The following is a 25,709-nucleotide window of genomic DNA, read 5'->3' on the forward strand; positions in this document are numbered from 1 at the left end:
ATGTGCTTGTCTCTCATGCTGTGTGGACTAGGAACCAAATATTCTTCAGCTGCAGAACTTGGTCTGGTGGTGACACCTACATCTCCACTTAGTACTTGACAGAGGCACTCCAGAATCTTAGAGGGCAGTGCAGGGCACGGTCACAGTGCCAGCCTTCCTTCTGGACCTTGAGTTGCACAATGAAAGCCCAAGGTAGAGGAGAAGACTTGCTAGTCTAGTCCAGTAGACGCCCCAGAAGACTTCGTTGTGTCCTGTGTAATCTAATTTAACATTTTAATTTCAGATTAGAACACCTACTCCTTTCTGACATTGGACTTTCTTCTATACATTTTCCAGATGCTGACATTGGTAAATAAGATTAGTAATGTCCCTCCCTCCTATGTTAGCTGTTTCCTTCACTCCTACTGTGCAGTTTCATTTTTATTGTTCTAGGGTGCAAAACATCCATGTTCCCGGCCTTGAAGTACCTCATAGTCAATGACAACCAGATATCAGAAGTAAGAACTACCTTGGCACAATACTGCTTGTCTTAGCTTGCACACAAAGTCTGAAGGTTCCTTCTGCCAAAAAGGTTAAACTAGGGGCCTGGAGAGATGGCACTCAGTGGTTAAGCGTACTGGCTACAATTGTAGCCAACTGGGGTTCAATTTCCAGCCAGCACCCTCTTCTGGACTCCTTGCTCACTGCACATGGCAGAAATGCCCATACATATTAAATAGAAACAAATCTTAAAAAACATTAACCAAAAGCACAAGGCTTCCTCAGAGGAAAACTCTTCAAAAGTAAACCATGTTAGGGTTAAAGTTCTTTCATTTATACAGATGTGGAATGTCAGTGAGTTCACATGGCATGCTGTGTATGTAGGAAAAGCCCTTCCAGGTGGGGGTTGGTATATTATGCATCTTTTACCTCAGATGAGAGTTAGGCAATTTTATTTTGCTAGGCCAAGTAAAATGAAATGTGACCTGACACATGTTTCTTTCCTTTGTTGCTTCAGTGGTCATTTATCAATGAGCTGGATAAATTACAGAGCCTGCAGGCCCTGTCCTGCACTAGAAACCCTCTGACCAAAGGAAAGAAAGCTGAGGAGATCATCATTGCCAAGATTGGTCAGCTGAAGACCCTCAACAGGTGTCAGGTAAACAGCAGGACCCTGACTCTGCCCTCTGGTTTTGTTCTGGAGAGAAAGGCTTATTGGTACCTCTACTGGCCGCAACTTCTGGACTCAGTAATCTTTCCAATTCAGCCACCAGAGTAGCTAGGACTACAGGAGTGCCATGGCACTAGGTTAAAAAAATTAAGACTAGAAAATAAATGATAAGAAATGTAAAAGTAGGTTACATTTGGATATTATAAAGTGGTGAACAGGTGTATTTTGGTTGTTGCTCTCTTTGCCGACTCCCTGGAAGGTAGAGGGTTATTCTTAGGTCAGCACCAGATCAGTCTTACTTTGCTGCCTAAACAACAATGGTCATTTAAGGAGTGGTGGAGGAGTATTAGGCACTTTATCCTGTGTCCTTGGAAAGAAGGCAGAAAGATCCAAGGCCCAGAGCATGTATCTCTCTCTCCTTGTTCCCTCCAAGACTGAGGTTTGGATGCCTAGGCACACCCTGAAGTCCCCTAGAAGAAGCCAGCTATGGTAGCTCACAACAAGAAAGGTGACTCTAGGTACCTAGTGCAGATAATATTGTGAATATTTCAAAATGAGGGGTGGAAGAGGGCATTTGTCCTTGCAGTGGGTCCATATAGTGATCCCATAGTGTTTCTAACTCCAGTTCCAAGGGGTCGAATGCCCTCTTCTGGCTTCCTCAGATACTACAGGCATGCTGGTGCAATACATAAATGCACCAAAATACATAAAATAAAAATAAGTTATTCTTTTTAAAAAAGAAAATTATAAAACTTGAATTTAAAACTACATTACTTGTTTGTAGGGAGAGAGAGGGTCATGCATACTAGTGGGCATATAAAGATCAGAAGACAGCTTGGCAGGAGTTGTTTTTCTACCATGTACATCTAAGGCACTGAGCAATAGTCTAGGCTTCAAGGCAAGTGTTTTAACTTTTGAGCCGTCTTCTAGCCCTGATTATTAGTTCTTTAGAAGAATGTGTAGTCACTTGGGGATATAATGTTAGTTAAGTCTTCAGGGTTAGATAATGGCTAGTCTTTTTAACTTAAAACCCATTTTGAATTTTGTTTTAAGACTAGCGTCTCTAGCCCAGGCTGGCTTTGAATGCCTTACAGTTCTGCATTAGCTCTTTAAGGCCCTGGGTTTCTTTGGTCCAGTTCTAAAAGTGGAGAGGGGGGAAGGTAGGTGGAAAGTGTAATGACTACCCCTCACCATTTTATTGTCTGTGCATGGGCACCAAAGGACAGAGTAAAACCTGAGTAGCTCACCAGAAGATGCTTTAAGACACATTGTTTCTATTTCACATCAATGCAGATTCTTCCAGAGGAAAGGCGTGGAGCTGAGCTTGATTATCGAAAAGCCTTTGGAAATGAGTGGAGAAAGGCTGGTGGACACCCAGATCCAGACAAAAACAGGCCAAATGCAGAGTTCCTCTCAGCCCATCCTAGATACCAGCTCCTCTGCTGCAGTACGTCCAGGTAGCCCGTGGGGACTCCAGCTGGAACAGGGCTCTGACATGGTAGTGCAGCAAGGCCATGCTTTGTCTTCTGTGTTTTGGGGGGCTCTTTGTTCCCCTTTTGAAGGGGTTATGGGCACTTTCCTGGGGCTACTAGTTGAAAACAGGTAACTAAATTGCCAGTGTCAACATGTCCCTAGAGACCTGTACTTTGTAGGAGTAGGGGTTAGCCCCCTGTAAAAGTTGGCAGTACTCCAAGGTCAACTCAAGCACTGGTATTTTCTAAAGCTCCTAGGGTTGCACATAAACTATCATTCTCCCCAAGTCCCCATCCTAAGGTCTTAATCTTGTATTGTTTGGCATTCAGTGTTCACAATGGTTAAATTACCACTCTAATTGGGCCCCAGGCTTTGAAGCAAAGGATTGGACATTATGTACCAGTGTAGTTTCCATTTTGTTGTGATGTCATCATTTTTATCATTCTGTGGTTCACATTTAGGCCATTTTTTTCATATATTTCCTAATACAAGCAGCTCACTGCATAAATGTTTCAGCTGGAACATTATTGCAGGAAGACAAGCTGCCTATGGGAATTGCTTTCAAATTACTCCATTAGCTGGCCCAATTTCCTGCCTGATCTAGGTAAATTCTGAGTCACTTGAGGGTGAAGGGAAGGCTCTAAACAGCCTATAGGTGCATGAAATTCAGCTTCTTACTGCCAAGGGTGTGCAGAGAAACAAACAGCAGCTAGCCAAGTACAGTAGGGAAGGACAGTAGTTCCTCCTTTTCTGTAGTTTCACTTACCTTTAGTCTCTACCTCAGCCCAGACATTCCAGACATTAAATGGAAAATTCCAGAAACCAAAAATTCATTCTTTTAACTGCATACCATTCTAAGCAGTGTGGTGCAGCACAAGACTGCCTCTGTCCAGCATTTCATGCTGTGTGTGCCGTCTGCCCCAAGTCATTCAGTGAGTCAGCAGGAAGACCACCAAGGTGTCACAGTACTTGTGTCAAGGGCTTTACCTGAACATACCCCATCACAGATGAAGACAGTGCCATGATTGCTTTGGTTTGGTTTTTCCAGAGTTTCTCTGAGGTCATGACCTCAAACTCAGAGATCTACTTGCCTCTGCCTCCTGAATATTGGGGTTAAAGGCATGTGCCACCACCACCTGGCCAGTGCCATGATTCTTAAACTCCAAAAAGCAGCTGTGAAATGGACTTACTGAAGATTAAAATTACCGAAAGATGTTCTGAAAGAGCAGGTTCACATAACTTCCATTACAGCACACTGGGGTGGTTGTTCTATCATGTCTAATTTATGATCATATGTATGCATTAAAGACATAGGGATAGGGTCTATCTATCTAATGCTATTCAGGTTCAGATAGCCACTGGCCTAGGATGTGTCCCCACAGATAGGGGAAGCTTCTCCTGGTGTTGCAGGTACAGGAAGTAGTCTTCAGCTGGACTAAACAGCTGACTTAGTGTCTAGCTAAAACTTGATTGGGTCCTATGACTTATGTCCAGATCATGCATGATTTCTCTCAGGATCCTGAAGGAAAGGGCATTTTCAAAACTGAAAACAAGTACTAGTTGGAAGGTTTTGAAAGCATTGGGATAGTAGTCAGGCTACTGTTAGAACAAACACACATAGCCACAAATAAGATAATTACTTACCTTATTTGGAGGGACTATTTATCTCTCTTGACCACCTAGCAAGCAGCTTTGCAGGAGAAGGCTAATCCCAGACTAACTGATCAGTGATGCTGGGTTGGTCCTAGGAAGAAGCTCTGTTCACACTAACATTTTTTCCTTATTGTGGCCTCTGGTTTTTTGTTTCTTCTTAAACAGAATATGGTGCACCTGAAGATGAGGAGCTCAAAACACAGCAGCCATTCATGCTAAAAAACCAGCTACTAAGTAAGAATCCTTTCAGATTTGCACTGAGGTCTTGGGTAGGAAGCAAATGGTGATGACCTGCTTGATAGAGATAAAGTGTGCTTCTCTACCTTCCTAATGCAATTTTTCATGTTGTGGTGACCCCTAACTGTAAAATTATTTTCATTGTTACTTTGTAACTGTAATTTTGCTACTGTTGTGAATCGTAATGTTAAATATCTGTATTTTCCAATGGTCTTAGGCAACTCCTGTGAAAGGGTCATTTGACCCCAAGAAATTATAACCAAAGGTTGAGAATCACTGTCAACTCCAACTCACCCGGTCTGTGTTGAGCATTCTGGCAGCTCCCGTACTGCAGACTCACTGAATAGGCTAGGTGTAGGAGGGAGCAGAATAGTAATCCATGCAGGAATATGGAATCCTGTGCTGTGTCCTGCATGTCCTAGCTAAACCATCGAGAAGGAGTGTGGAGGGAAAGAAAAGTGAAAGAACCCTGGGTCAGCTGTTTGAGACAAGATCTTGTTTTATACCAGGCTTCTGTGTACTTATTATTTTCCATCTCTAGCCTTCCCAGTTCTGGGACCAGGAAAGTATTTTTCTGTTTTTTGAAACAAGGTCTCATAGATGGCATGTGTTGTCAAGGCTGGCCTTGAATTTGTGGCAGTTCTACCACAGCCTTCCAAGATGGGATTACAGGTGTGCATCACCACACCCAGCTTTATGGAAATATTAATAAAAAAAACTTAGTATCGTTAAGACCTACTTATGAGGATTGAGTCAAGTTGTATCAAACTGCTGCATTTTCTGGCAATCTCTTGGCCTAAACATTTTCTTTACTGGTGCTGTTATTCAGACTGAGGCCTTGTGTATACAAGTATGTGCTCTACTCAGAGGCAAAGTCCCAATTCTACATGTATGTGTGCTGTAAATTCTTGCTATGGTGATTATCAATCTTTTTCCCTTTCTCCTTAAAGCACTAAAGATAAAATGCTCAAATCAACCGGAACAGCAAATATTAGAAAAGCAGTTGCCAGGTAAGAGCACATCTGTCTCTGCTATCCACATGCTTGTGAAGCACTGGTAGAGCTAGGCTGGAATGTGAATTTTTAGTTCACATAGACCTAGAATGGTGTTTTCATTAGAGTGTAGTTTAAAACATAACAGAAAGTTCTGGTCTTCATTATACCATCAGTGTATCTGGAAAATAATAGTTTTATTAAAATTTGCGAGCTCCTTGTCTGTTATGGTGGTGGGTTTTATTTGTTTTGAGATGAACTCAAGATATCTGCCTGACTTCTGCTTCCCAAGTGCTGGGGTAATAGGCTTATGCCCCACACCTGAGCCTGTGATCATGCGTTCAGCCACAGGAATGAGGACTTGAATGCTTAGACCCTTAGAGGAATCACTCCCCAGATTGAAGCTCGGGGTCTTTTATTCTCTATATGATTCCCTCATCAAGAGAGAAGGTAGTGCTTTTAAACAACTTGTGGAGAAAGAAGTATTTTCAGAATCCTTAAAAAAATATTTGTACTCCTGGAACTGAGTTAATATTAGGAAATTAAATGCTTTTGGATCAACATAAATGACCCTAGATTTGCATGACGCAATTCTGTAAATTCTCAAGATTAACTTGATTCATAGCTAAAGACTGGTGGGTTAGATTTAAAGCCAGAAGAAATGTAAATGTGTGAATCTGAATGACTCCAGTAAATACATTTCCCTATTTGCCTCACTGATTTTAAATCTATGTCCATCAAGTCTGCACATGGAAAGCTAGATGCTCCATTCAGAAGAGAACTCTTCTGAGTAACCATCCAATTTAGAGCTGATTTCTCACAATTTCTCTTTTTTTTTTTAAGCTAGAAATCCAATTTCTATTACTGTGGTATGTAATATATAATGACAAATTAACAGTGTGTATTAACTTTTTTCTTGTTGCTCTGAAAAAATACTTAGGTAATGTAAGGAAGGCCATGGCTTGAAGAGAGGTCAAGTCCACCACGGCAGGAAACATACTGTTGGGAGTGTGGCGATAGTCATATTAGGTCCATACTAGAGAAGCAGAACAATGCTGGCACTCAACCTGCTTTCCCAGTCCACTCTCTCTAGACACAATAAATTTGGTCAGGCACATTCAGGGTACTACAGCTGTTGAAGTGAGTCAAAAACAGGAAAAGGCTAGTTTATTCTAAAATAGAGAAGATTTATTATCACAAGTTGCATTAAAAACAGCATTTATAAAAACAATTTTATAGAAAAATAATTGACTACATCGTAATATTTGTGGGACACCACACTATTGCTGTACTTTCAGCTAAAGCTTCAGAGAAACTAATATTCTTAATCAAAATATCCACTATATACCACAACCTGTCTTTGGAAAGAAGTTCCTAGTATGTTCTTAACAGACCAGAGCATTTGTTCTTCAGAGTTACTTTCCCACACCTAGTATCATATGTGCACATCCTGATGGTGACTGGGTACTCGTGCTGGGTGGGACTTCATCAACCACTTGCATCTTCTGAGGGAAAATAAGGCTGAGAGTGCCCCTCAAGGTCCCCACTCCAGGGATCTTCAGCAACACCCTAGGAAGTTATCACAAAGGCCTATATTTTATCCTCTTCAGTGAGGTAATTATTTCTGGTTATTCAGATTGAGGAAGAAATAGTAAATGGTATGACACCTCACTGTCAAGACCACTTGGGTCAAACACTGGCTCCATTTCCCACTTTGTTAAAAGACTCACCTGGTAGACTGACTCAAGCTTTCCATCAATGGCTGCCTCGCCTGAGCTGTGTCTACATGTAGTCATTTAAAAATTTCTTTTCTTTGATAGACTCTATGACAGTTCAAAAGGTAAAGGGACTGCTGTCACGTCTCCTCAAAGTTCCTGTGTCAGAGCTTCTGTTATCCTACGAAAGTTCCAAGGTAAGTTGCTAAGCAAAACCACAAAGCTAAGCTTAGTTCTCCACAGTACTGTGAGCCATACATATCAGGCTCTAACTGGAGGCAGCCTTTGACTTTGCAGCTCACCGGCCATTGGAGGGTGGCATGGATAACGTGCATCATCAGCCCTGTCTTACTGCTCTCCACCTGACTCTAATTTTAGATGCCGGGCAGAGAAATTGAACTAGAAAATGACCTACAGCCATTACAATTTTATTCTGTGGAGAATGGAGATTGCCTACTAGTGCGATGGTAACAGTCCAACCAGAAGAGTTTAACGACTGGAAGGTATACACGAGGAACAAAACCTTTGCCCTCACAAATGATGTTATGTTTGATGGGAAAAGACCATTTGGTTGTATATTAATAGAATAATAAAGGCTTTGATTACTATTGATTTTTCTGCCCTTTCTGTTTTCACAACTTACTGCATTCCACTATGTGAAGAAGTGGAGTAGAAACAGTAGTCTAAATCTGAATACAGTTAAAATCTGCTGTGGGCTACTTAACTTGTAAAAAGTTTACTACAGTGATTTGGTTGGTCATTCTGAGAAATGTCTTTAAGCTGAGGAAACACATCTTCAGCCTGTAACATACTATTCCCTATGTTATGCCTACACTGAGCCTGTCTTGCACATATCACCATCTCCTATTCAAGCTTAGGTAAACATCAGGCAAGGCAGAGTGCCTTCCCTACGCTTCCCTGTGACACTGAACCCTGAGGTGTATACTTTTACTCATACTCACAAAAACAGTTTAGTGAGAGTAAATGTCTCAGTACTAAGCTGAGACATTCAGAATTTACATTAAACAGTAAAAGAAAACATGATATGTATGTAAATAAACATCTTTAAAAGTAAGATACCAAACTTCAGTTTACAACATTTCCTTTTCAAGGCCAGGTTGTCTGTATCAGAGATCCACAAACAGGTATTTCTAGCAACCCAGACTTTGGTATTTGTGGCCCCTGTGCCACACAGAATCTTTGAAGTTTCTTTCTGGCCTAATTAAGTTATGCAGAGCTATTTTGTAATCCTGCTTGAGATTCAAATGGAGTTCTTTTCTGAATTTGGCCATTTAACTGAAAATGGTAATAATGAGTTGCTAATCAGTATAAGAGATCAGAAATTAGCAATATTTTTTATAAAATAATTTGGTATAAATAATCTTTCAATTTATAAATAAAAACTTATGCTACAGTTATCAGTTGATTCATTAAGATCTGTGCAAACACTAGTAATACCCTACTGCTTACAGCTCAATACCAGCCACAGCTCTCCTCGGATTTACAGTTCCTGTTCTTTGGGGATCATTGTACTTTTGCTTCACACTGGCAAGGATCCCCACACAGTTCCTTCAGTTCCCACAGTTTGCTCAGCTCGTCTGGTGAGTACTGAGGAGAAGACAGCATTCCTGTCTCACAGGTTTTCTCACACAACCACAGGCTGTCCTGTTGAGAAACAAATACAAAATAAGAGACAGAATCAGGAAGGACTATATATAGGACACCTAAATGTAATCTACCAAATCTGAACAACTCATGAGACTTGGGGTTAGGGGATGGCTTCTGATTTTGGGAAAGCACCATGGCCTTATAGTCCTGGGGCTATGAACACAGAAACTGTTGTGTGAAAATTAAGAGTCAACAATGCCACACCACCCCATAAATATATTATCAGTTAAAATAAATACATTAAGATTCTCAGCACATGCAATTATATGAAAACAAGTACAGGGAGCACAAATGAATACTTTCATATTCCCTTTTAGAGAGTCTTGGTCATAAAGTAGTGACAGCAGTGCTCTGATAGGATGCACCATGTCTTTTTAAATCTAAGTATCAAATGCTGTGAGGGTTGAAGCTGAGTTCCTGTCACTGTGCTATAAGAAGAGCAGGCATGTCCAATATGCCTGATCTAAGTCCCAAGTACTATACTGCTCAACAGAATAACAGGATATGTATATGAAGAAACACATTGGATCTAAGAACAAAAATCCTGGGTAAGATCTAAAAATCTTTTTAAACCATGTTGTTTCTAATGGACAGCCTGTGCCTCAAGGGTACCTGGTGATCCCTCTCAAAAGCAGCCTAGAATGAGGGCCTCACCAGTGGCAGCAGAGTGGGCACTATTGCCTTGGGTACATGGAAGAGAACAAAATCTTCTGTCCAAGAGGCTCTTCAGCTCCAGAAGGCAATGTGAATTATTTAGAAATGACAGTGCCCCCATAGGGCAGAACAAAATAAATATCCTCTGTATGACTATTTAAGAGTCACAATAAAGGATCTTCACATATCAACAAAGCTCCGCAAATAGCCTATGGAAACTACAAGTCACAGTGCTCTGATTTGCTGAGAAGGCTGTAAATATCATGTAGCAGCAGGACTCGAGCTTATTCCTGTCCCCACTGAGTGGTTAAGTGTGGACGTGTGCCTCTGAATGGCAAACACTGCATGTCCTGTTTTCTGTACCATCTACAGCCAGAGTGGAAGGTGCAAGAATCCAGGAATCAATACAACAAATGAAGCAAAAGGCGTGTTTCTCCTAGTCCCAGGCTTCCTACCTTCCATTTTGGTCTCTGCACACACATCCTGCCTCCACTCCCACCACCACACCACTGTGTCCTTATAAAATAAAACTCCAGGTGAAGTCTGCTGTCAGAAGAGTTGAGAGGTCTTCTTACTGTCATGTGCCAGAAACTCAAGTCAACAGACTAAATTATAAAACTATAAGGAATTTCTGATCAAATACAAAGACCTAATTATTCTTTGAGGGTAAGGAACTTTAATTCATAGCATTTCTTTTTGGTTTTAAACATAGACAAATATGAGGAATAATGAGGTGGAGTGTTGCTACTTAAAATCACAGCTGGGATACCAGAAGCCTTTTCTTTCCCATGCCAAGGGTTGGATGTTCACTTGCATACCTCCAAGAGCCCTGAGGCCAGCACTCCCATACCTGCTTACCTGGTGTCTTTTAGGTCCTATGGCTGCCATCCAAATGCCCATGCTGACATCTTCACCCTACTCATGAGCAAATGCAAACTTCTTAATGTTTTTGTTACAAAAGGTGATAATGTAGAGTTAGCCAACCCAGATGTGTAAGTTTGAGCTAGAGATGGGAGACAGGAAGCACACAGCAAACAAGCCCTTTCCTCACATATCTTTACATCAACACATTGGACATACTTGGTCCCTGACTCTATAACCAAGCCAGGAGAAAGAAAGCACTTCTTTAGCTTCTTCTTTATGAAAAGAAGTGTTTACATTCCTCTACAGAATACATTTCCAAACAAAGATTAAAAACTCTGAGAGGAGGCTCAAATGAAATATTGGAATAGTTATCGTGGCTAGATTCTGAGAAGTGTCAGGTTAATGTCCCTGATCTTTAGGGAGTAACTGCTACAGAGAAAGGAAAACCATGGTAAGCTGGCTCTGCTTCAGGGACATCTCAGGACATGACTGGATTAGTGATCTTGTTACCTGATAGGTCTTTAACCTTCCGGAGTTGCCTGCCAGCCAGTCAACGATATCCTTGGAGATCACATACCCTGACCCACATGCAAAGGCAGGGTAAGCTGGGCTGGGGTATTCCAGCTCCTGCCATTTTCCGGTTCTGTCCACTGCCCAATTCAACCTGAAACTGAAATGTTACAAAGGTGGCTTCTTTGTAATGGCTGGCCACAGCCTTCTACTAGATGACTTTGATCACTACCAAAGAGATAACCAGGGAAAAATTCTTGCAGCCTAAGGAAAGGAATTATTTACCCAATGAGTTAATACAGATTAGATAAGCTCTCAGTTTCTGAATGGAAGCTAAGGGAAGCCTACCCTGTGTTTCAGGACATACTTAAATGAAACCAAACCCACCGAATCACCAATCCTGCAGTGTTTCTAAGTAGCAAAGACAACAGCTGAGGAAATGTGTCATACATGATTCTAACCAAAAACAAAAAACAAAGTAAAAAGGATACAACAGCTTCAGAAGACCATGTGCTTCTAAGACAAAAACCACATCTTTGATTCTTGGTTAATAAACCTGATATTTTTTCAATAGAATAAAAAAAAAAATCCCTCCTAGCGATAACATATTAATCCAGAAGAGTAGTCAATAAATTTCTTAAAATTTTTTGTGTAAAAATAACTTCCATATTTCATTCTAAATTAATCACACTTAGGTATTGGCAGTCCATGTTTCACTTACTTTCCCCACCAAAAATTTGGCCCATCTAGATTCTTCTGAGCAATTCTATTAAACACAGCTTCTAAGTCTATGTAACAGTCATCATCTGTCTTGAGCAGCAAACCGAAGCTGGTGGATTCCACAGTCCTGTTGACAGAAAATGAAATATGCAAGTCTCTGCAGCTCTGGAAGGACACAACACTACACCCATACAGCTGTGCATCTTCAGTGTCTTACCCTACACACAGAACACTATCACTGTGGCCACTGACTGTACTTGGTCCTCACTTGATCAACTGGGATAACAGAAGAATGAGAAGAAAGCCTGACTGAAGTTGAATATCCATTCTAACAAGGGCTTCCCAGTCATTCTCCACATCAGCTGCCAGACCTACCTGTCACATGTACCCTGTCCCACATGTGCCTATTTACAGAGCCCAAGATCATGGGACAGGTATCAGACCTGAAGCTTTCACTTAGAACTCTGAACAAGGTGTGTTATGAATTGGGCCAGGTGTGGTGGGAAGCAGATGCAGGTAGAGCTCTGTGAATTCTAGGCTAGTCCAGATGCTGAGTGACAGTCTCAGAACATTTTTTAAAAAACTGAATATATTATGGATTAAAACATGACTTACAAGGTGCAAACATATTTGTCTTTGGAACCAATTTTCAGCATTTAAATTATTATAAACAACCAACCCTCTGTAAGGGGTAAGAACTTCATTTCTCAACTGGACATAGCATTACCTGAGGATTCAGCTATACCACTCCTGGGCATACACCCAGAAGATGCTCCAACATATAACAAGGACATATGTTCCACTATATCCATAGCAGCCTTATTTATAATAGCCAGAAGCTGGAAAGAACCCAGATGTCTTTAAACAGAGGAATGGATACAAAAAATGTGGTACATTTACACAATGGAGTATTACTCAGCTATTAAAAACAATGAATTCGAGAAATTCTTAGGTAAATGGATGGAACTAGAAAATATCATCCTGAGTGAGGTAGCCCAATCACAAAAGAACACACATGGTATTCATTCACTGATAAGTGGATTTTAGCCTAGAAGCTTGAAATAGACAAGATTCAACTCACAGACCACATGAAGCTCAAGAAGAAGGAAGACCAAGTGTGGTTGCTTTGGTCCTTCTTAGAAGGAGTAACAAAATACTCAAAGGAGCAAATATGGAGACAAAGTGTGGGGCAGAAACTGAAGGAAGGGCCGTCTGGAGATCATTCCACCTGGGTATCTATCCCATGTGCAATCACCAAAGGTAGACGCTGATGTGGAAGTCAGCAAGTTGCATGCTGACAGGAGCCTGATGTAGCTGTGTCCTTAGAGGTCTGCCGGAGTTTGACAATATATCTTATAAAATACATTTTTAAAAACAGCCTTGTTCAGAGAACCTTGTCTTGGCTTCATTTCCTCTCTCTCTCCGTCCCTTTCTTCATTTCCAGCCCCCCTTTCAGGTAAACTCAGTTGATTCATGGCCGCAGGCGGCTACAGATGGTGCCCGCAACAAGGGACCTGAAAATGGGGGAACAGCTGAGAAACACTGTCTTGGGTGGAGCTCCACGGAAAACAGAAGAAGAGTATCCCGCACACAAAGTTGGGAACAACTTTGAAGCTTAGAGATGAATAGACAAGAAACTCAACCTAAATCAATCAAAGACTGGACCAAAGACCATGTAAGACAATGGGTAACTGAAGACCTTAACACTGATGAGAAATATGCTCAAATCTTGCTTGATGAAGAGGTAACAGGGATGGTCCTGCAAGAACTAACTGAAGATCTCAGAGAAATGGGCTTGCTATGGGGTCCAGCACTTCTGATAAAACATATGTATAACAGACTAATTAGTTCCTCTGAAAGTCACAATCTAAATTCTAGACAATTAAGTATAAAAAGCTCTCTATGAAAGAACAGCAAAAAAAGACCAAAAATGAGGAAGAAAACTCAATTTCACCCAACAGTGATCTTGGCCTCAGAGAGACAGGCCAGTATGAAGAACAAGAACCAAGGCTTATGAAACAAAATGTGTTAGGTGACAAAGTGACTAAAGACATGGAAGGTAATAAGGCCAAACCAGAACAGATTTCTTGCGTGCCGTACCCTTTTAATTCTTTCCACGATGTCAAACATACCTAGAGCATTCTATTCTACGAGTTGCTGAGACAGGGCCGCTCAATCTCATTGACCCAGTACATGAATTCAACGCCTTGACAAACCTAGAGACAGCCACACAAGAGGATATAAAGATGAAATTTAGCAATGAGACTTTCCGATTTGCAGCAGCTTGTATGAATTCACACCCCAATGGCACTATTCATTTTGGAGTAAAGGACAATCCACATGGAGAAATTGTTGGTGTATAAGTTACCAGTAAAGATGTCTTTATTAACTACTTCAACGTAATGATCACAAAGTATTTTGAAGATAGTCAAATCAGAGAAGCCAGAGCATGTATCCAGGAACCATGGTTTGTAGAAGTCCTTCAGCAGAACAACACACAATCTAATAGATTTGTCATTGAGGGAGATGTTATTCCCAACCATTCAATATGTCAAGAAAAGTATTTTTACACTATGATGCAAACTTGCACAGATACACCATGGAAACAAAGCAAAGATACCTCACTGTGAGAGGAGGAGCTAGCTCTAGGAATATCCTGGGCAATCCCAAAGAACAGGATAGAGAGTCCAGAAAATTTCTAGAGGATTTAAAGACATGGATAGCATCTAGAAAAGAAGCTGAAGAACAACTTAGTTTGGTAGCTAAGAAAAAGAGTGAAGGACTAAAACTGTCTAAACGTTTGACCAGAAACCAAGGCTCACTTGATAAATCTTACTATGATTGGTACATTCTTGTAACAAATACCTGTGCAACAATTCAAGTAGAGCACTTAGATTTCATAAAGGAAATTAAATTGTTTTGCTGTGCTTGATTTTGATCCTTACTATCACATCAAGGGAGTGTTCAAAGCTTACAGAGAAAGCAGAGTTGCAAACCTCCACCTACCCAGTCATTATGAGGAAAATTTCTACTCTGAAACTTTATGAGCAGCCCAGCTGGATCTTCTGCAATGGCGAAGTAGACTTATCTTGTCAACCTCTAGAGCCACATTTATGGCAGAGAGATAGAGCTTCTGGGTCATTTCATTCCTCACAGATGAAAATATAATAGTAAGAGGGAAGGTTCTGGTGTTGTTTCTCTTACTTTCTCTAGTAGAACACCAAAAAGATCCATTTCTTGAGACTTTCTGTGCTTTCTATCAAGTTTTCAATGGAATGGACAATATGTTGTGCATCTGTGTAAACTCAGCTATCTACCAACTGTGGAGTGATTTACTACAAGTAAGACTGGAAATCAAAGGTGACTTAGCAAAACACAGCATTTCTACTTTAAACAGAACTGGTCAACAATACCATTCTGAAACTGAAATCAGTGATTCAGTGTTTGAGGAGATTTTTGTACACCTGTGGCTCCACCTCAGTTATTCTGGAAAAAATGCATGAAGATATCATGAGTGCACTGGAAATCCTCTGTGAAAGTGAGTGTAGAGATACAGACATAGAGAAAGATAAATCTGTGTAGGAGGAGCTAAGGTGGGAGGAGTAAGGAGAGGAAAAGGAGGAAGAGGAAAAGGAGGAGGAGGAGAAGGAAGAGGAGGAGCTAGGGAGAGCAGAGATGTAGGAGTGATGGAGAGCCACACAGGTATAGAAAACAGTCGCAGGTAACAACTTTTATTTAGGTTAGCTAATTGGGAAACAACTCTCCTTGTACGGGCATATTGGTTTTTGTTTGTTTGTTTGTTTGTTTTTTGCTTTTTCGATAGACAGGGTTTCTCTGTGTAGCCCTGGCTGTCCTAGAACTCACTCTGTAGATCAGGCTAGCCTCGAACTCTTGAATTCAGAAATCCACCTGCCTCTGCCTCCCAAGTGCTGGGATTAAAGGCGTGCGCCACCACCGCCCGGCTGGGCATATTGTTATTGAGCATTGCCAAACATATAAAGCCTTTGAATAATCTTTAAGCATTAGAGTCTCATTTTCTTACTGAGCCCGTTGGTTGGTGGGATGGTCTGGGCATTGCCCAGCCTTGTGGAGACAGTGTAGAAGATTGGCAGAGCCATCTCCCATGCTGGCGTCTCATGGGTGGCAGGGCTGGTGTTTCTGGCTGGCCATTTCTAGCTGTGGCACACACATGGCCTTCGGCCAAGAAACATGGACGCTGAGCTAGTCAGAGACGCTGCAGCATAGATAGTCAGCTTGACCAGCGGCCGTTTTTAAAATAATTACACAACAAATCTAAATTCCTAGAATTTAAGAAATCAAGAGAAGAATATTTTTATCGAGGAGGCAGAGTATCCTGGTGGAACTTTTATTTTTCTTCTGAAAGCTACTCTTTAGCTTTTGTAAAAAGGGATAGTTTTGAAGAGCTAACAACTTTAATAAAACAGTGTGCAGAATCTCCTAAACCAGTATTTGCCAAAGTCACAAACCTGTACCATCACCCAGGCTGTGGAGGTTCTACATTGGCTATGCATGTTTTCTGGGACTTAAAGCAGACATTCCGGTGTGCTGTCCTAAAAAACAAAGCAACTGATTTTGTGGAGATTGGAGAACAAATAAGCAAGCTGTTCAGCTACAAGACAACCTGCCACCAGGATTATATTCCCATTCTTCTCCTTGAAGATGATTTCGAAGAACAACAGAACACCTATATTCTGCAGAATGCCATCAATTCCTTTGTAGCAGAAAAAGGTCTAAGATAAGAAAAAACATTAGTAATAATCCTGAACTGCATGAGATCTCAGAATCCAGATGAAAGTACAAAATTAGCTGATAGCATTTCACTAAAATACCAACTTTCTCCCAAAGAAAAAAGAGCCTTTCGGGCCAAACTACAGGAAATTGAAAAGGAGTATAAGAACTGTGAAAACTTTTATTCCTTCATGATCTTGAAAGCCAATTTTGATACAACTTACATAAAAAATGTAGTGAAGAATACACTGAAGGACCTGGATGCTAAAAGCAAGAAAGCCCAGCTCATTTCTTACCTGGCATTTCTCAACTCTTATGTTACAGACGCTACCATTTCAGTATCACAGTGTGAAGTATTTCTGGGAATCACTTTTACCATTAAAGATGGGAAACCTGAACCTATGTGGGACTGCGTAAGGGTATCCTGGGTCACGATGGAGCAGGTGCCTAGAACCCCAAGACTCTGCAGATTCTGGGTGGGATTCTGCGTGAGAACCGGCAGGTCAAGTTTACAAAAGTGAGATCAGACAGTGGTTGGGTAAAAATAACACATGTAGAAGTATTAGTGTGGATGATCTAACACACTTCCTTGAGGTTGCTTGAAAAGGCTTCAAAAGCCTTCAAAGAGTCTCAGGAACAAGCTGATAGTAAAGACTATGAAACTGAGGTCTGGTCACCACAGAAGTCCCAAAGAAGATATGACACATACAGTACAGCTTCTTTGGGGAAACAGAAGTAGGTCTTGACACTATCCAGCTTCTTCAGCTCATACCTGTTTTCCATAAAGAAAATGAAATGTCAAAAGAATCTATGGTACAGTTTTTATCTGGAAAGGAGACCATCCCTGCAGACTCGAAGGTTGAATATTGTGTTGTTCTTAGCAACTTTACATCCTTCCTACAGAATTTACAGTCAGATTTGAAAAGATGCTTTGATTTTTTTTTTTTTTTGTGGATTATATGGGTCTCCTGAAACCAAGAAACACTCTAAAAGAATTGAAAGAACTCTTAGTAAGAAAGTCAGCCACTGTTTCAAGCAATATGCAGAACTTTTCCGCTGTGTGGATACCAACTTGTTACAGGGCAAAGAAGATCTGTTACTCCAAGAGGAGAACTGTAGGAAGCACATAAAAGCATGGCAGGCAGATACATTTTCAGGACTCCTCGAATATCTTAACCCAAACCACAAAGAAGCTAACAACATGAAAAATATAGTGAAATATTACACCTTCTTATTACAGCCTACCCTAAATAACCAAGTGTCAAAGGCTCTGACAAAGGACACACAAAATTTCATCTTGGCCAACATTATTCTCAGTCGTCTAAAACACAGTTCCAAGGACATCGTACCATTTAACACACTGAAAACAAAGCTCAGGGAGGTCCTGCAGATTGTGGGACTCATTTATATCCCCATCCTTGTTTCCTGGCCCGCCTCCTATTCTGGCCAGAAAACAAAGAGCTAGATCAAGATTCCACACTAATAGTCTCATCCTTGAATTGATCCTTCAAGAGACAGCACAAGCACATGTGCAGGTTCAGGCAGCCAAGCATGTTCTTCTACCTGGGGAAGAAGAAGGGTCTTAACAGTCTTGTTCACAAGGCTGAAATCGAGTGCTACCTCAGTGAAGTACAAGATTCAAATTCCTTCTGGCAGAGTGGAGTAGTGTGGGAAAAAGGAGAGATCAAAGGCCTCCTACGCCTGCTGGATGGCCAGGCTGAAGGCAAACTAATATCGCTAGAATATGGAACAGAGGCAAAAATAAAAATACCAGCGACTTCTGTGTATTCAGGTTCACTAAGAAGTGGAAGGAACATAGAGTGTCCTTCTACCTAGGATTTTCCACTGAGGGTCCTCTGGCATATGGCATAAAAGTAATCTAAGGATGTGTACTAGTTCAAAACAATGTTGCATCTATCAGTGTACTTAATCTTTCTAGCCTAGAGAATTTGCATGGCACTTTTGGCTTAATTATAATCACACAGTTTGCTTCTTTTTCTCTGAATCAAGTATGGGAAACTTTGTAGGAGAGGAAATATGTCCACACCACAGAGCTTGTCCCACAATAGCATCAGTTATTCCATACCCTCAATCTGAATTCCCAAACATAGTCAGTTAAGAGGTTTCAGTTGGTTTCTATGAGTCATACTCTAGCTGATCAATAAAAATCTGTTGTAAATTTAAAAAAAAAACCTTTGAATTTTTTTTTTTTAAAGATCCAGGATGTAACAGGTCAAATCTCAGGTGATGAGCCTTTTAAATTTTGAAATCTCAATGATTTGATGATGTTTCGTAAATCTATCCAACATGCATACAACCTACCATCTATAGAAGTTCAATAATTTTGCAGGAACATTCCGGTAAGTATCCACAACATCCACGAAGACGATGTCATCATAGACACTGCTTTCCTTCTGCAGTAAGGCATCTTCCTCTTGCAGATTCCGTAAATGATCTGCAAGTCTCTGGGGCCGAGAGTAAAGACTTCGTAATAGTGCATCACCTTCTGAAAAGGAAAAGCTGACTATTGAAGAAAAACACGACTGCACACTTGGGACCCAGAACCTACAAATGTTCCCAAAATTCCTTCCCCGGAAAGCCAATGGAGCCCACGGTCATTAGGATCTACAGGAGGGGCCGCGTCACAGCCCAGGGAGCCTACTTGTGAGGTGACACTAGACATCTTACATGGACACTTCTCTGCAGAACAGCTTCTTAATGTTGGTAAACAACAAAGCTAGAACCCACAGAAAGAGTTCAACTATGCTTTCCTTGCATAACAGAATGCATTAGTTTGAAAAGTAAGCTTTTTTTGGCTTTGTTTTGGAGACAGTACTGCCACACAGCTTAGGATGGCTTTGAAATCATAATCTATCTTCCAACAGGCTCTTAAGCATCAGCATTTCAGGCATATGTTGTTGTACCTAACACAATAAAGAACTTTTAACATGACAAGATGACCTTTCACAGTTAAATTATAAAACAAAGTTAACTACATTGAGTTTGCTTTTGCACTAGCCAACTTACCCTGAACAGTGTAGATAAAGCCACCTGCAACTCCCTCCACACCTTCCATGAATTCATGAGGCAGGGCCCCTTCCCCAGACTGAAAGGAACGAAAACAGAAATGTTCAGGCATGTCCTGACTAACAGAGAATGTGTTACAAATGCAGAGCAGAAGAACCAGCAGATGCTCCAAGGTGCCTGCCCTACAGCAGATACTGATGCCAGGGTTTATTTTTTTTATTCTTTTACTTTATATCTTTATTTTTACTTTATGTACATAGCTATTTTGTATACATGTATGGTCACCACCTGCATGCAGTGCAGTGAGATAGGAGGTCAGAAGAGGATCAACTACTATTAACTACTATTTCAGCACCAAGCTTGCCTGCCAGGCTCCACACCATAGTGGTCCTGAACTCTAACCACTTGGAACAGTGAACCCCAAATTAAACACTTCTACTTATAAGATGCCTTGGTCTTATCATGCAATAGAGAAATAGTGAAGATAAACTCCAGTGCTCTGAACCACTAAGCCACCCTTTCAGCCATGGATTTAAAGTATATCTAACCCTATCACTTTAAAAACATTAAAAAAAAATTTATTGAAAATTCTCATGAATTTGATAAGATCTTAGTGCACTAAAGAATTCAGGAGTCATGCAGAGAAAAGTTTCTTTAAATCCCAACATGTCGAGACTAACTTCTTACTGCTGCTCAAGACCTAGGACATAACTGGTGCCAACAGTCCTGCCTCTCAGAGGCACTTCCATCAGTCACCTCCTTACAAGTTCCCCCACCCACTGACTCCTGCCTTCTCTATGTTGTGTTTCAATGTGGCTGCCTTCTGAGGCTGTCAAAAGCAGTCATCAGCACTTTCACAATATTTCCTATATAGACTCCTTTTGTCAGAATGGACACACCATTTTAAGGCCACCAGAGTATTCTGAGGTCACTGTGAGTAACATGTATTTAATTTTATGTACAGTTTGTAGTAGAATGTTGTGGATTTCAACTCTAGTTCCATAACTGCAGTATGCTTTCTTTTTAAACTGTCAGTATATTCTATTTGCTTTTGGCTTGTTTAGAACGTAACGATACCCTAATACTCATTGTGTTCTGGTCTGATTTCTGCTGTTGTGATAAGCACTCTAACTAAAAGCAACTTTCCTGAGAAAACTGTTTACACTTCCAGGCCACACCCATCACTGAAGTCAGTCATGGCAGGAACTAAAGCATGTCTTAGAGGAGGCCTCGTTAACTACTCCACGAAGCATTCTCTCTGCCCTGGAAACTGAGTCACAGCTAAGGAAATACAGCAGACATCAGGGAGGAGTCCTGCTGGACAGCTCACTCACAGTCCATGCTTAGCTGGTTTCTTTATACAGCCCAGGACCGATTGTCCAGAGAACAGAGCCACCTACTGTGCAATGGCCCACTTTATCAATTAACAATCAAGACAGTCCCTACAGACATGCCCACAGGACACAGATTTTCTCAGATGACTCTAGGCTGGACCAAACTGACGGTTAACGCTAACTAGGACTCTTGTTTATTAACTTTTCCCAAAGGTCACAGCCTGGCTTTAAATATTCCTGACATCATCCCTTACTGGCAGAGAAGAGACGTGGTAAAATATCTCCTGCTCAGGGGTTTCCACCAAGCCCCCCTTCCTTCTTCAGTTAGCTGACTGTTTAAGCTGTCTCTGACCCTCCACAACTATCTTTCCTCCAGAGCAGATCATTAGTCTTTATATTTGAACTTAGTCTTCGACTCAAAAGGAAACTTATTTCCTTAGTATAACAAACTCAAATATTATGGAATTTTGGTGTATCCTAGATATTTTTTAAGTTTCACAAATAGAAGGTGGCATGATAACTAAAGGCAGCTGTCCTGAAAATAATAAAAGAAAAATAGGATTTCATTCTATAAAATTCCTCTATCTTAAATAAATAATTGGTAAAATACTGTTCAAGGCTAAGACTATATTTATGTGACTTTGTGGGTCCATTTAATTAATAGTTTCTTTTGTTTTAAATATTTTAAAATTACATTATTTGTGCATATGTACTTACATAGGTGTTCTCACTGAATTTAGGGCATCAGGCTTGGTATCATATGCCTTTAGCTTCTAAGGCATATTATAAGCCCCTGACTTACGGACCTGTGATGGAATAACTGTGCCTGCCTATCAGTGGGTGTTCAAGAAATGCTTTCTGAATAAATAATAAATGACATGACACTCAAAACCAGGAATGATCTCATGTTAGCGGGGCTAATATTCAAGAGATTACTGAGCTTCTGTATTTAAATGCCAAGTGTCTTTCTATTCGTTACACTAACTACCAAGGGAGACGGCAAAGTTGTCAGTAACAACACCACAACATGCCTCTTGATTACCGAGTCTGTCTATACCCTTGCCATGTTACATTTGAGAAATTTTCTTGAGGAAAATCTGGCTAAACAACAAATATGATTCAGAAACTCTAGAGCTGCTTCAAAATTAAACAAAAGCAAGCAGTCTCTTTCGCTCCCTTTTTAAAGGCAGCAGGACAGCCCTGAACTCTGGGCTAAAACAATCTTCCAGCTTTTGCTTGATAAGGAGCTGGGAACACAGGCATAGCTTAGTGCTCAGCTTAATATTTTGTAAATAGTATTTTAATTAACATTTTATTGTCAAGGTAAAATAGCCAACTATGGAAGAAATGTTTCTTTTCTTCCTTTCTTACTCTGTACCCAGCTGGTCTTAAATTCAGGGCAGTTCTGCTGCTTCAGCCTCCTTGAGTGCTAAGAACACAGGTATAAACTACTGTACTAAACCATTAACAAATGTTTCTAAAAAATGCTCACTAAAATGTTGAGGAATCAAATATCATACTTTAAAATGTATCAACCTTAAGACAAAACTCCATTATTCATTAATACTGGAGTTACAGGAACAAGCCATGCACTTTCACTACAAGGACTCAGGAACACTTTCTAGTGGGTATGCTTGAAATCCCTGCCTGAAACTTCCTGGGATAAGAGTAAATTCTAAATTTTATCCATACAGGACACAATCAAAGCACAGCTTACCGTGAGGACTCTGAGAACACCTCCTCCATCGTTCACTGTCACTCTGTGCAGGTTTCTGGACATGAGGCCATGAAGATCTTGGCTTTCCCACACAATTGTACCTTCGAAGCTCTTTTGGGGGAAAATGATAGTGAATCAATTTGTTTATTCCTGTCACTTTGATTTTAAGAAAGTATTTACATGAAACTTAAAAAAAAAATGTCATCTCTCCTGCCCCAAAACACATCAGTTAAAAATTTAAGCCACTCGTTAGCATGGTAGTGTATCTAAAACATAATCACAACAGGGCCATTGTGTTTACAGATACTGCCTGGCTGTTCTGCTGGGTCAATTTCCAAATGTTGCTACAACTGCTAAAGCTGTTCTTTCTAATGTGGGTGTAACATGCTACTTAGCTGAGGTTTGATTTACAGCTGTTGTCTGCTGACAGACACCTGATAGAAATTAAGTGGCTACTGTAACATAGAAATGTTTTGGTATAAATGTCTCTTTTCCCCCAATACTTTATTTAAAATAAATTCCCAGAGGTGAAATTACTAGGGAAAGGTATGTTTAGGTGTTTATTTTGGTACACTGAAATTGCCTTTGAATAGTTATTTTAAGGTCAATAGCAAAGAATGAGAATGCCAACTTCATTGGATTCTCTCTTCTATAAAACTTAGGAAAAAGTAAAAGGTGCAAGTTGATGTGACAGATCTTTAATATGTGACTGTCTAACACTTGCCAAGTCATGGTTCATTATACACTGAACATTTTGAAAATAGAATAGCTCTTATCTTTAAATATTACCAACATTTGGCCATAAACACACTAATGAAAAAAATGTATTTTGGACAAAATTGAGGTAGATACTGTTCAGGAAGAACTTCAGATTACCACAAAAGCAGACAAGTCTTAAAGTAGTTAAGGTCAGAAAAGTGGGAATCTACAACACAACACCTTCAGAATCATAAGCATTTCACAGGCTGTAATACCAGGCTGAGGAGAGAAAAGGTCTAAGGTAGGCCAGATGCTTCTCTATGCACCATGGAGCTAGAAGTGGGGACGACTGGAGGTGTCAGCCGAGTGGTCAAGGCTGGTAGGAGAAAAGAACCAGCTGTGTGCTAAGACCAAACAACACAAGCTCCCAGGGAACTGCCTAGAGGTCGAACTATAATTGTTCTTCTACATAAGACATCACATTCCAATGACTGAGAACAGCTTAAGAGTGAAGTTTAAGAAGTGACCTTGATACTCTCCAACAGTCTGCCACTGGCAACCACACAAAATCTAAGCAGCAATGTAACAATATGAAGGAGGAAAAGATTCTGTTATAAAGTACCTGGTTACAGCCTCCTGGGTGAAACGTCACTTCAAAATTCTTAACTTTCTATTGCTATGATCAAATTCAATGCCCAAACCAAGTACTATTCCAAGTCATGTTTTTTCATACACCCAATCTCCTGGAGTCTTTTGCCCTTTTTTATGCTGTACTTTCTTCTCTAACATCAGTAAAATGTGAAAGGCACTAGAACACCTTGGGATTAATTAGAATGGATAGGACTTACTTAGGTCTAAGATCTGAACCAACCAGATCCCCCAGAGCTCCCAGGGCCTAAACTACCAAAGAGTACACACGGAGTGACCCATGGCTCCAGCTGCATATGTGGCAGAGGATGGCCTTGTCAGGCATCAACAGGAGAAGAGGCCCTTGGTTCTGTGAAGGCTGGATGCCTCAGTGTAGGGGAATTTGGGAGGGGGGAGGCAAGGGGAGAGGGGATGGGAGAAGATGGGATAGGGAGTTGGGGGGGGGGAATGTCGACCAGGAAAGAGGATAACATTTGAAATATAAATAAAGAAAATATCCAATTAGAATTAAAAATTTAAAAAATGGGAAATTAAAAACAGAAGAAGATAAATCCTGTGATTCTGGTTTAGATGGTTTAAGAAAATCTTAGACCCAAGCCTGAAAGCACAGGCAATGAAAATGGTCGAGAGGAAGACAACACACCACTTGAATGCCTGGGATCAGCTAGCACATCTGGAACACTCTAGGGACATCTGGGCAGGAACAAATGAAATGGCCTAAGTATGCTGAATAAAGAAAAGCAGGTGGCCAAGAGTCAAAACAGTTGATATGAACCCAAGGACAGGCATCTGTGAAAGCCTTACCTTAAGCCTGCAGAGAAGGTGTAGAGACAGAATACACCATTCTCTGTCCCCAATTCAAATGGCATTTGGCATCTGCTTTGCTCTTTGCCAGTACCCTGATTTGCTCTTCCTGGTACCCAACTTCATTTAGTGTATAACTGGACCATGATCATCTCCATAGATGTATACTGGTGCAAAAGACCTTGATGTTCTCTGAAGCTGTGTGAGGTAGGGCTGCAGCAACACTCTCCCTTTCCCCATCCAAATCTCAGCTGACTGCTACACCTCACACACACCCTTCTATTTTCTATTATAGGTTTCATAAAACCAGGAAACTTATAACCCAAACAATCACTGACAACTCTGAAGATCACAAAACTACTGACTTGGAAAAAAAAAAATCATGGTTATAGGCTGGGAAAATGAATTTCAAATTGTCTCAGAAAATAGTAAAGGTTACTATAAGCCCTTCCACATGATAATGATTCTATTACTTCTAATTTCTCATCCATAACAACATAGGAGCTAAAGCATAAGAGCAATGACAACTGCTTATGGACTAGAGAAAGGACTTACTTTTCAAAACAAAGAAAGCCTAAGTGTCCACCAAGCTAACCGTGCCGAGTGATTCAGCTGCATCACAACAAGTCTGCTTTCTAGTAAGCCAGCTTTAGATTTCAACTGCTTATTAAGTAAAATATACAATTAGAGAAATAACTACTTTAAACACAGTAGTTTTCACTTAAACTTGTGGCTCTTGCAGAGGTTACTGTTCAGTGTACAGGCCACAGGATGAACACTTTACAAAAGAACACAACGTGACAAGCTGTACTGATGTGCTACTCCAGCTATCTATTGTACACGTGTGACTTGACTCCTCACAGATGCGTTACACCACGGGTGACTCTCACTCTTCTCTGGTAAGACACAATCGCCATGTCCATTAGGTTCTATTAGGTTTGATGTAGGGAAAAAAAAAATCAAATCATGTATACAAGACATATTTAAAAAAAGAAAGAGCTACATATGGTATGAATTTAATGTCTAGAGTTCTAGAGGTTTATTATTTTTTTATAAAGCTGATATGCATCTATTATAGCCTTTTAGAAAATATAT

At 40.5% G+C, this 25,709-nt stretch overlaps 2 protein-coding genes and 1 pseudogene across 4 annotated transcripts in view; 2 read left to right on the forward strand and 1 right to left on the reverse strand.

Annotated features, from left to right (window-relative positions):
- Nucleotides 1–7,832, forward strand: part of Tbce (tubulin folding cofactor E) — a 47,575-nt gene extending 39,743 nt beyond the window's left edge. The window contains exons 10-17 of one of the 3 annotated variants that reach the window (XR_003711722.1): nt 284–348; nt 433–497; nt 998–1,138; nt 2,444–2,607; nt 4,442–4,510; nt 5,464–5,523; nt 7,326–7,417; nt 7,599–7,832. Coding sequence is in view for 1 of the 3 variants with exons in the window: in XM_028769803.1 (XP_028625636.1) it covers nt 284–348; nt 433–497; nt 998–1,138; nt 2,444–2,597; nt 4,442–4,510; nt 5,464–5,523; nt 7,326–7,417; nt 7,599–7,691 (739 nt within the window). In the remaining 2 variants the exon portion in view is untranslated. Of the gene's footprint in view, nt 1–283; nt 349–432; nt 498–997; nt 1,139–2,443; nt 2,611–4,441; nt 4,511–5,463; nt 5,524–7,325; nt 7,418–7,598 lie in introns of those variants that run through there. The other 2 variants (XM_028769803.1, XR_003711723.1) reach the window with 2 other exon arrangements.
- The window catches only part of B3galnt2 (beta-1,3-N-acetylgalactosaminyltransferase 2), a 34,265-nt gene continuing 15,227 nt past the window's right edge, over nt 6,672–25,709 (reverse strand). Inside the window, exons 6-12 of the mRNA XM_028769854.1 lie at nt 22,464–22,574; nt 19,413–19,491; nt 18,708–18,891; nt 11,638–11,763; nt 10,917–11,076; nt 10,401–10,457; nt 6,672–8,885 (exon numbers count right to left, since the gene is read on the reverse strand). Coding sequence (XP_028625687.1) covers nt 8,745–8,885; nt 10,401–10,457; nt 10,917–11,076; nt 11,638–11,763; nt 18,708–18,891; nt 19,413–19,491; nt 22,464–22,574 — 858 coding nt within the window. The 3' untranslated portion in view covers nt 6,672–8,744. The remainder of the gene's footprint in view (nt 8,886–10,400; nt 10,458–10,916; nt 11,077–11,637; nt 11,764–18,707; nt 18,892–19,412; nt 19,492–22,463; nt 22,575–25,709) is intronic.
- Nucleotides 13,258–18,268, forward strand: LOC114623137 (annotated as a pseudogene).

Source organism: Grammomys surdaster, unplaced genomic scaffold, assembly GCF_004785775.1.
Source record: "Grammomys surdaster isolate TR1022 unplaced genomic scaffold, NIH_TR_1.0 194, whole genome shotgun sequence".
In the NCBI taxonomy this organism is placed as follows: Eukaryota; Metazoa; Chordata; class Mammalia; order Rodentia; family Muridae; genus Grammomys; species Grammomys surdaster.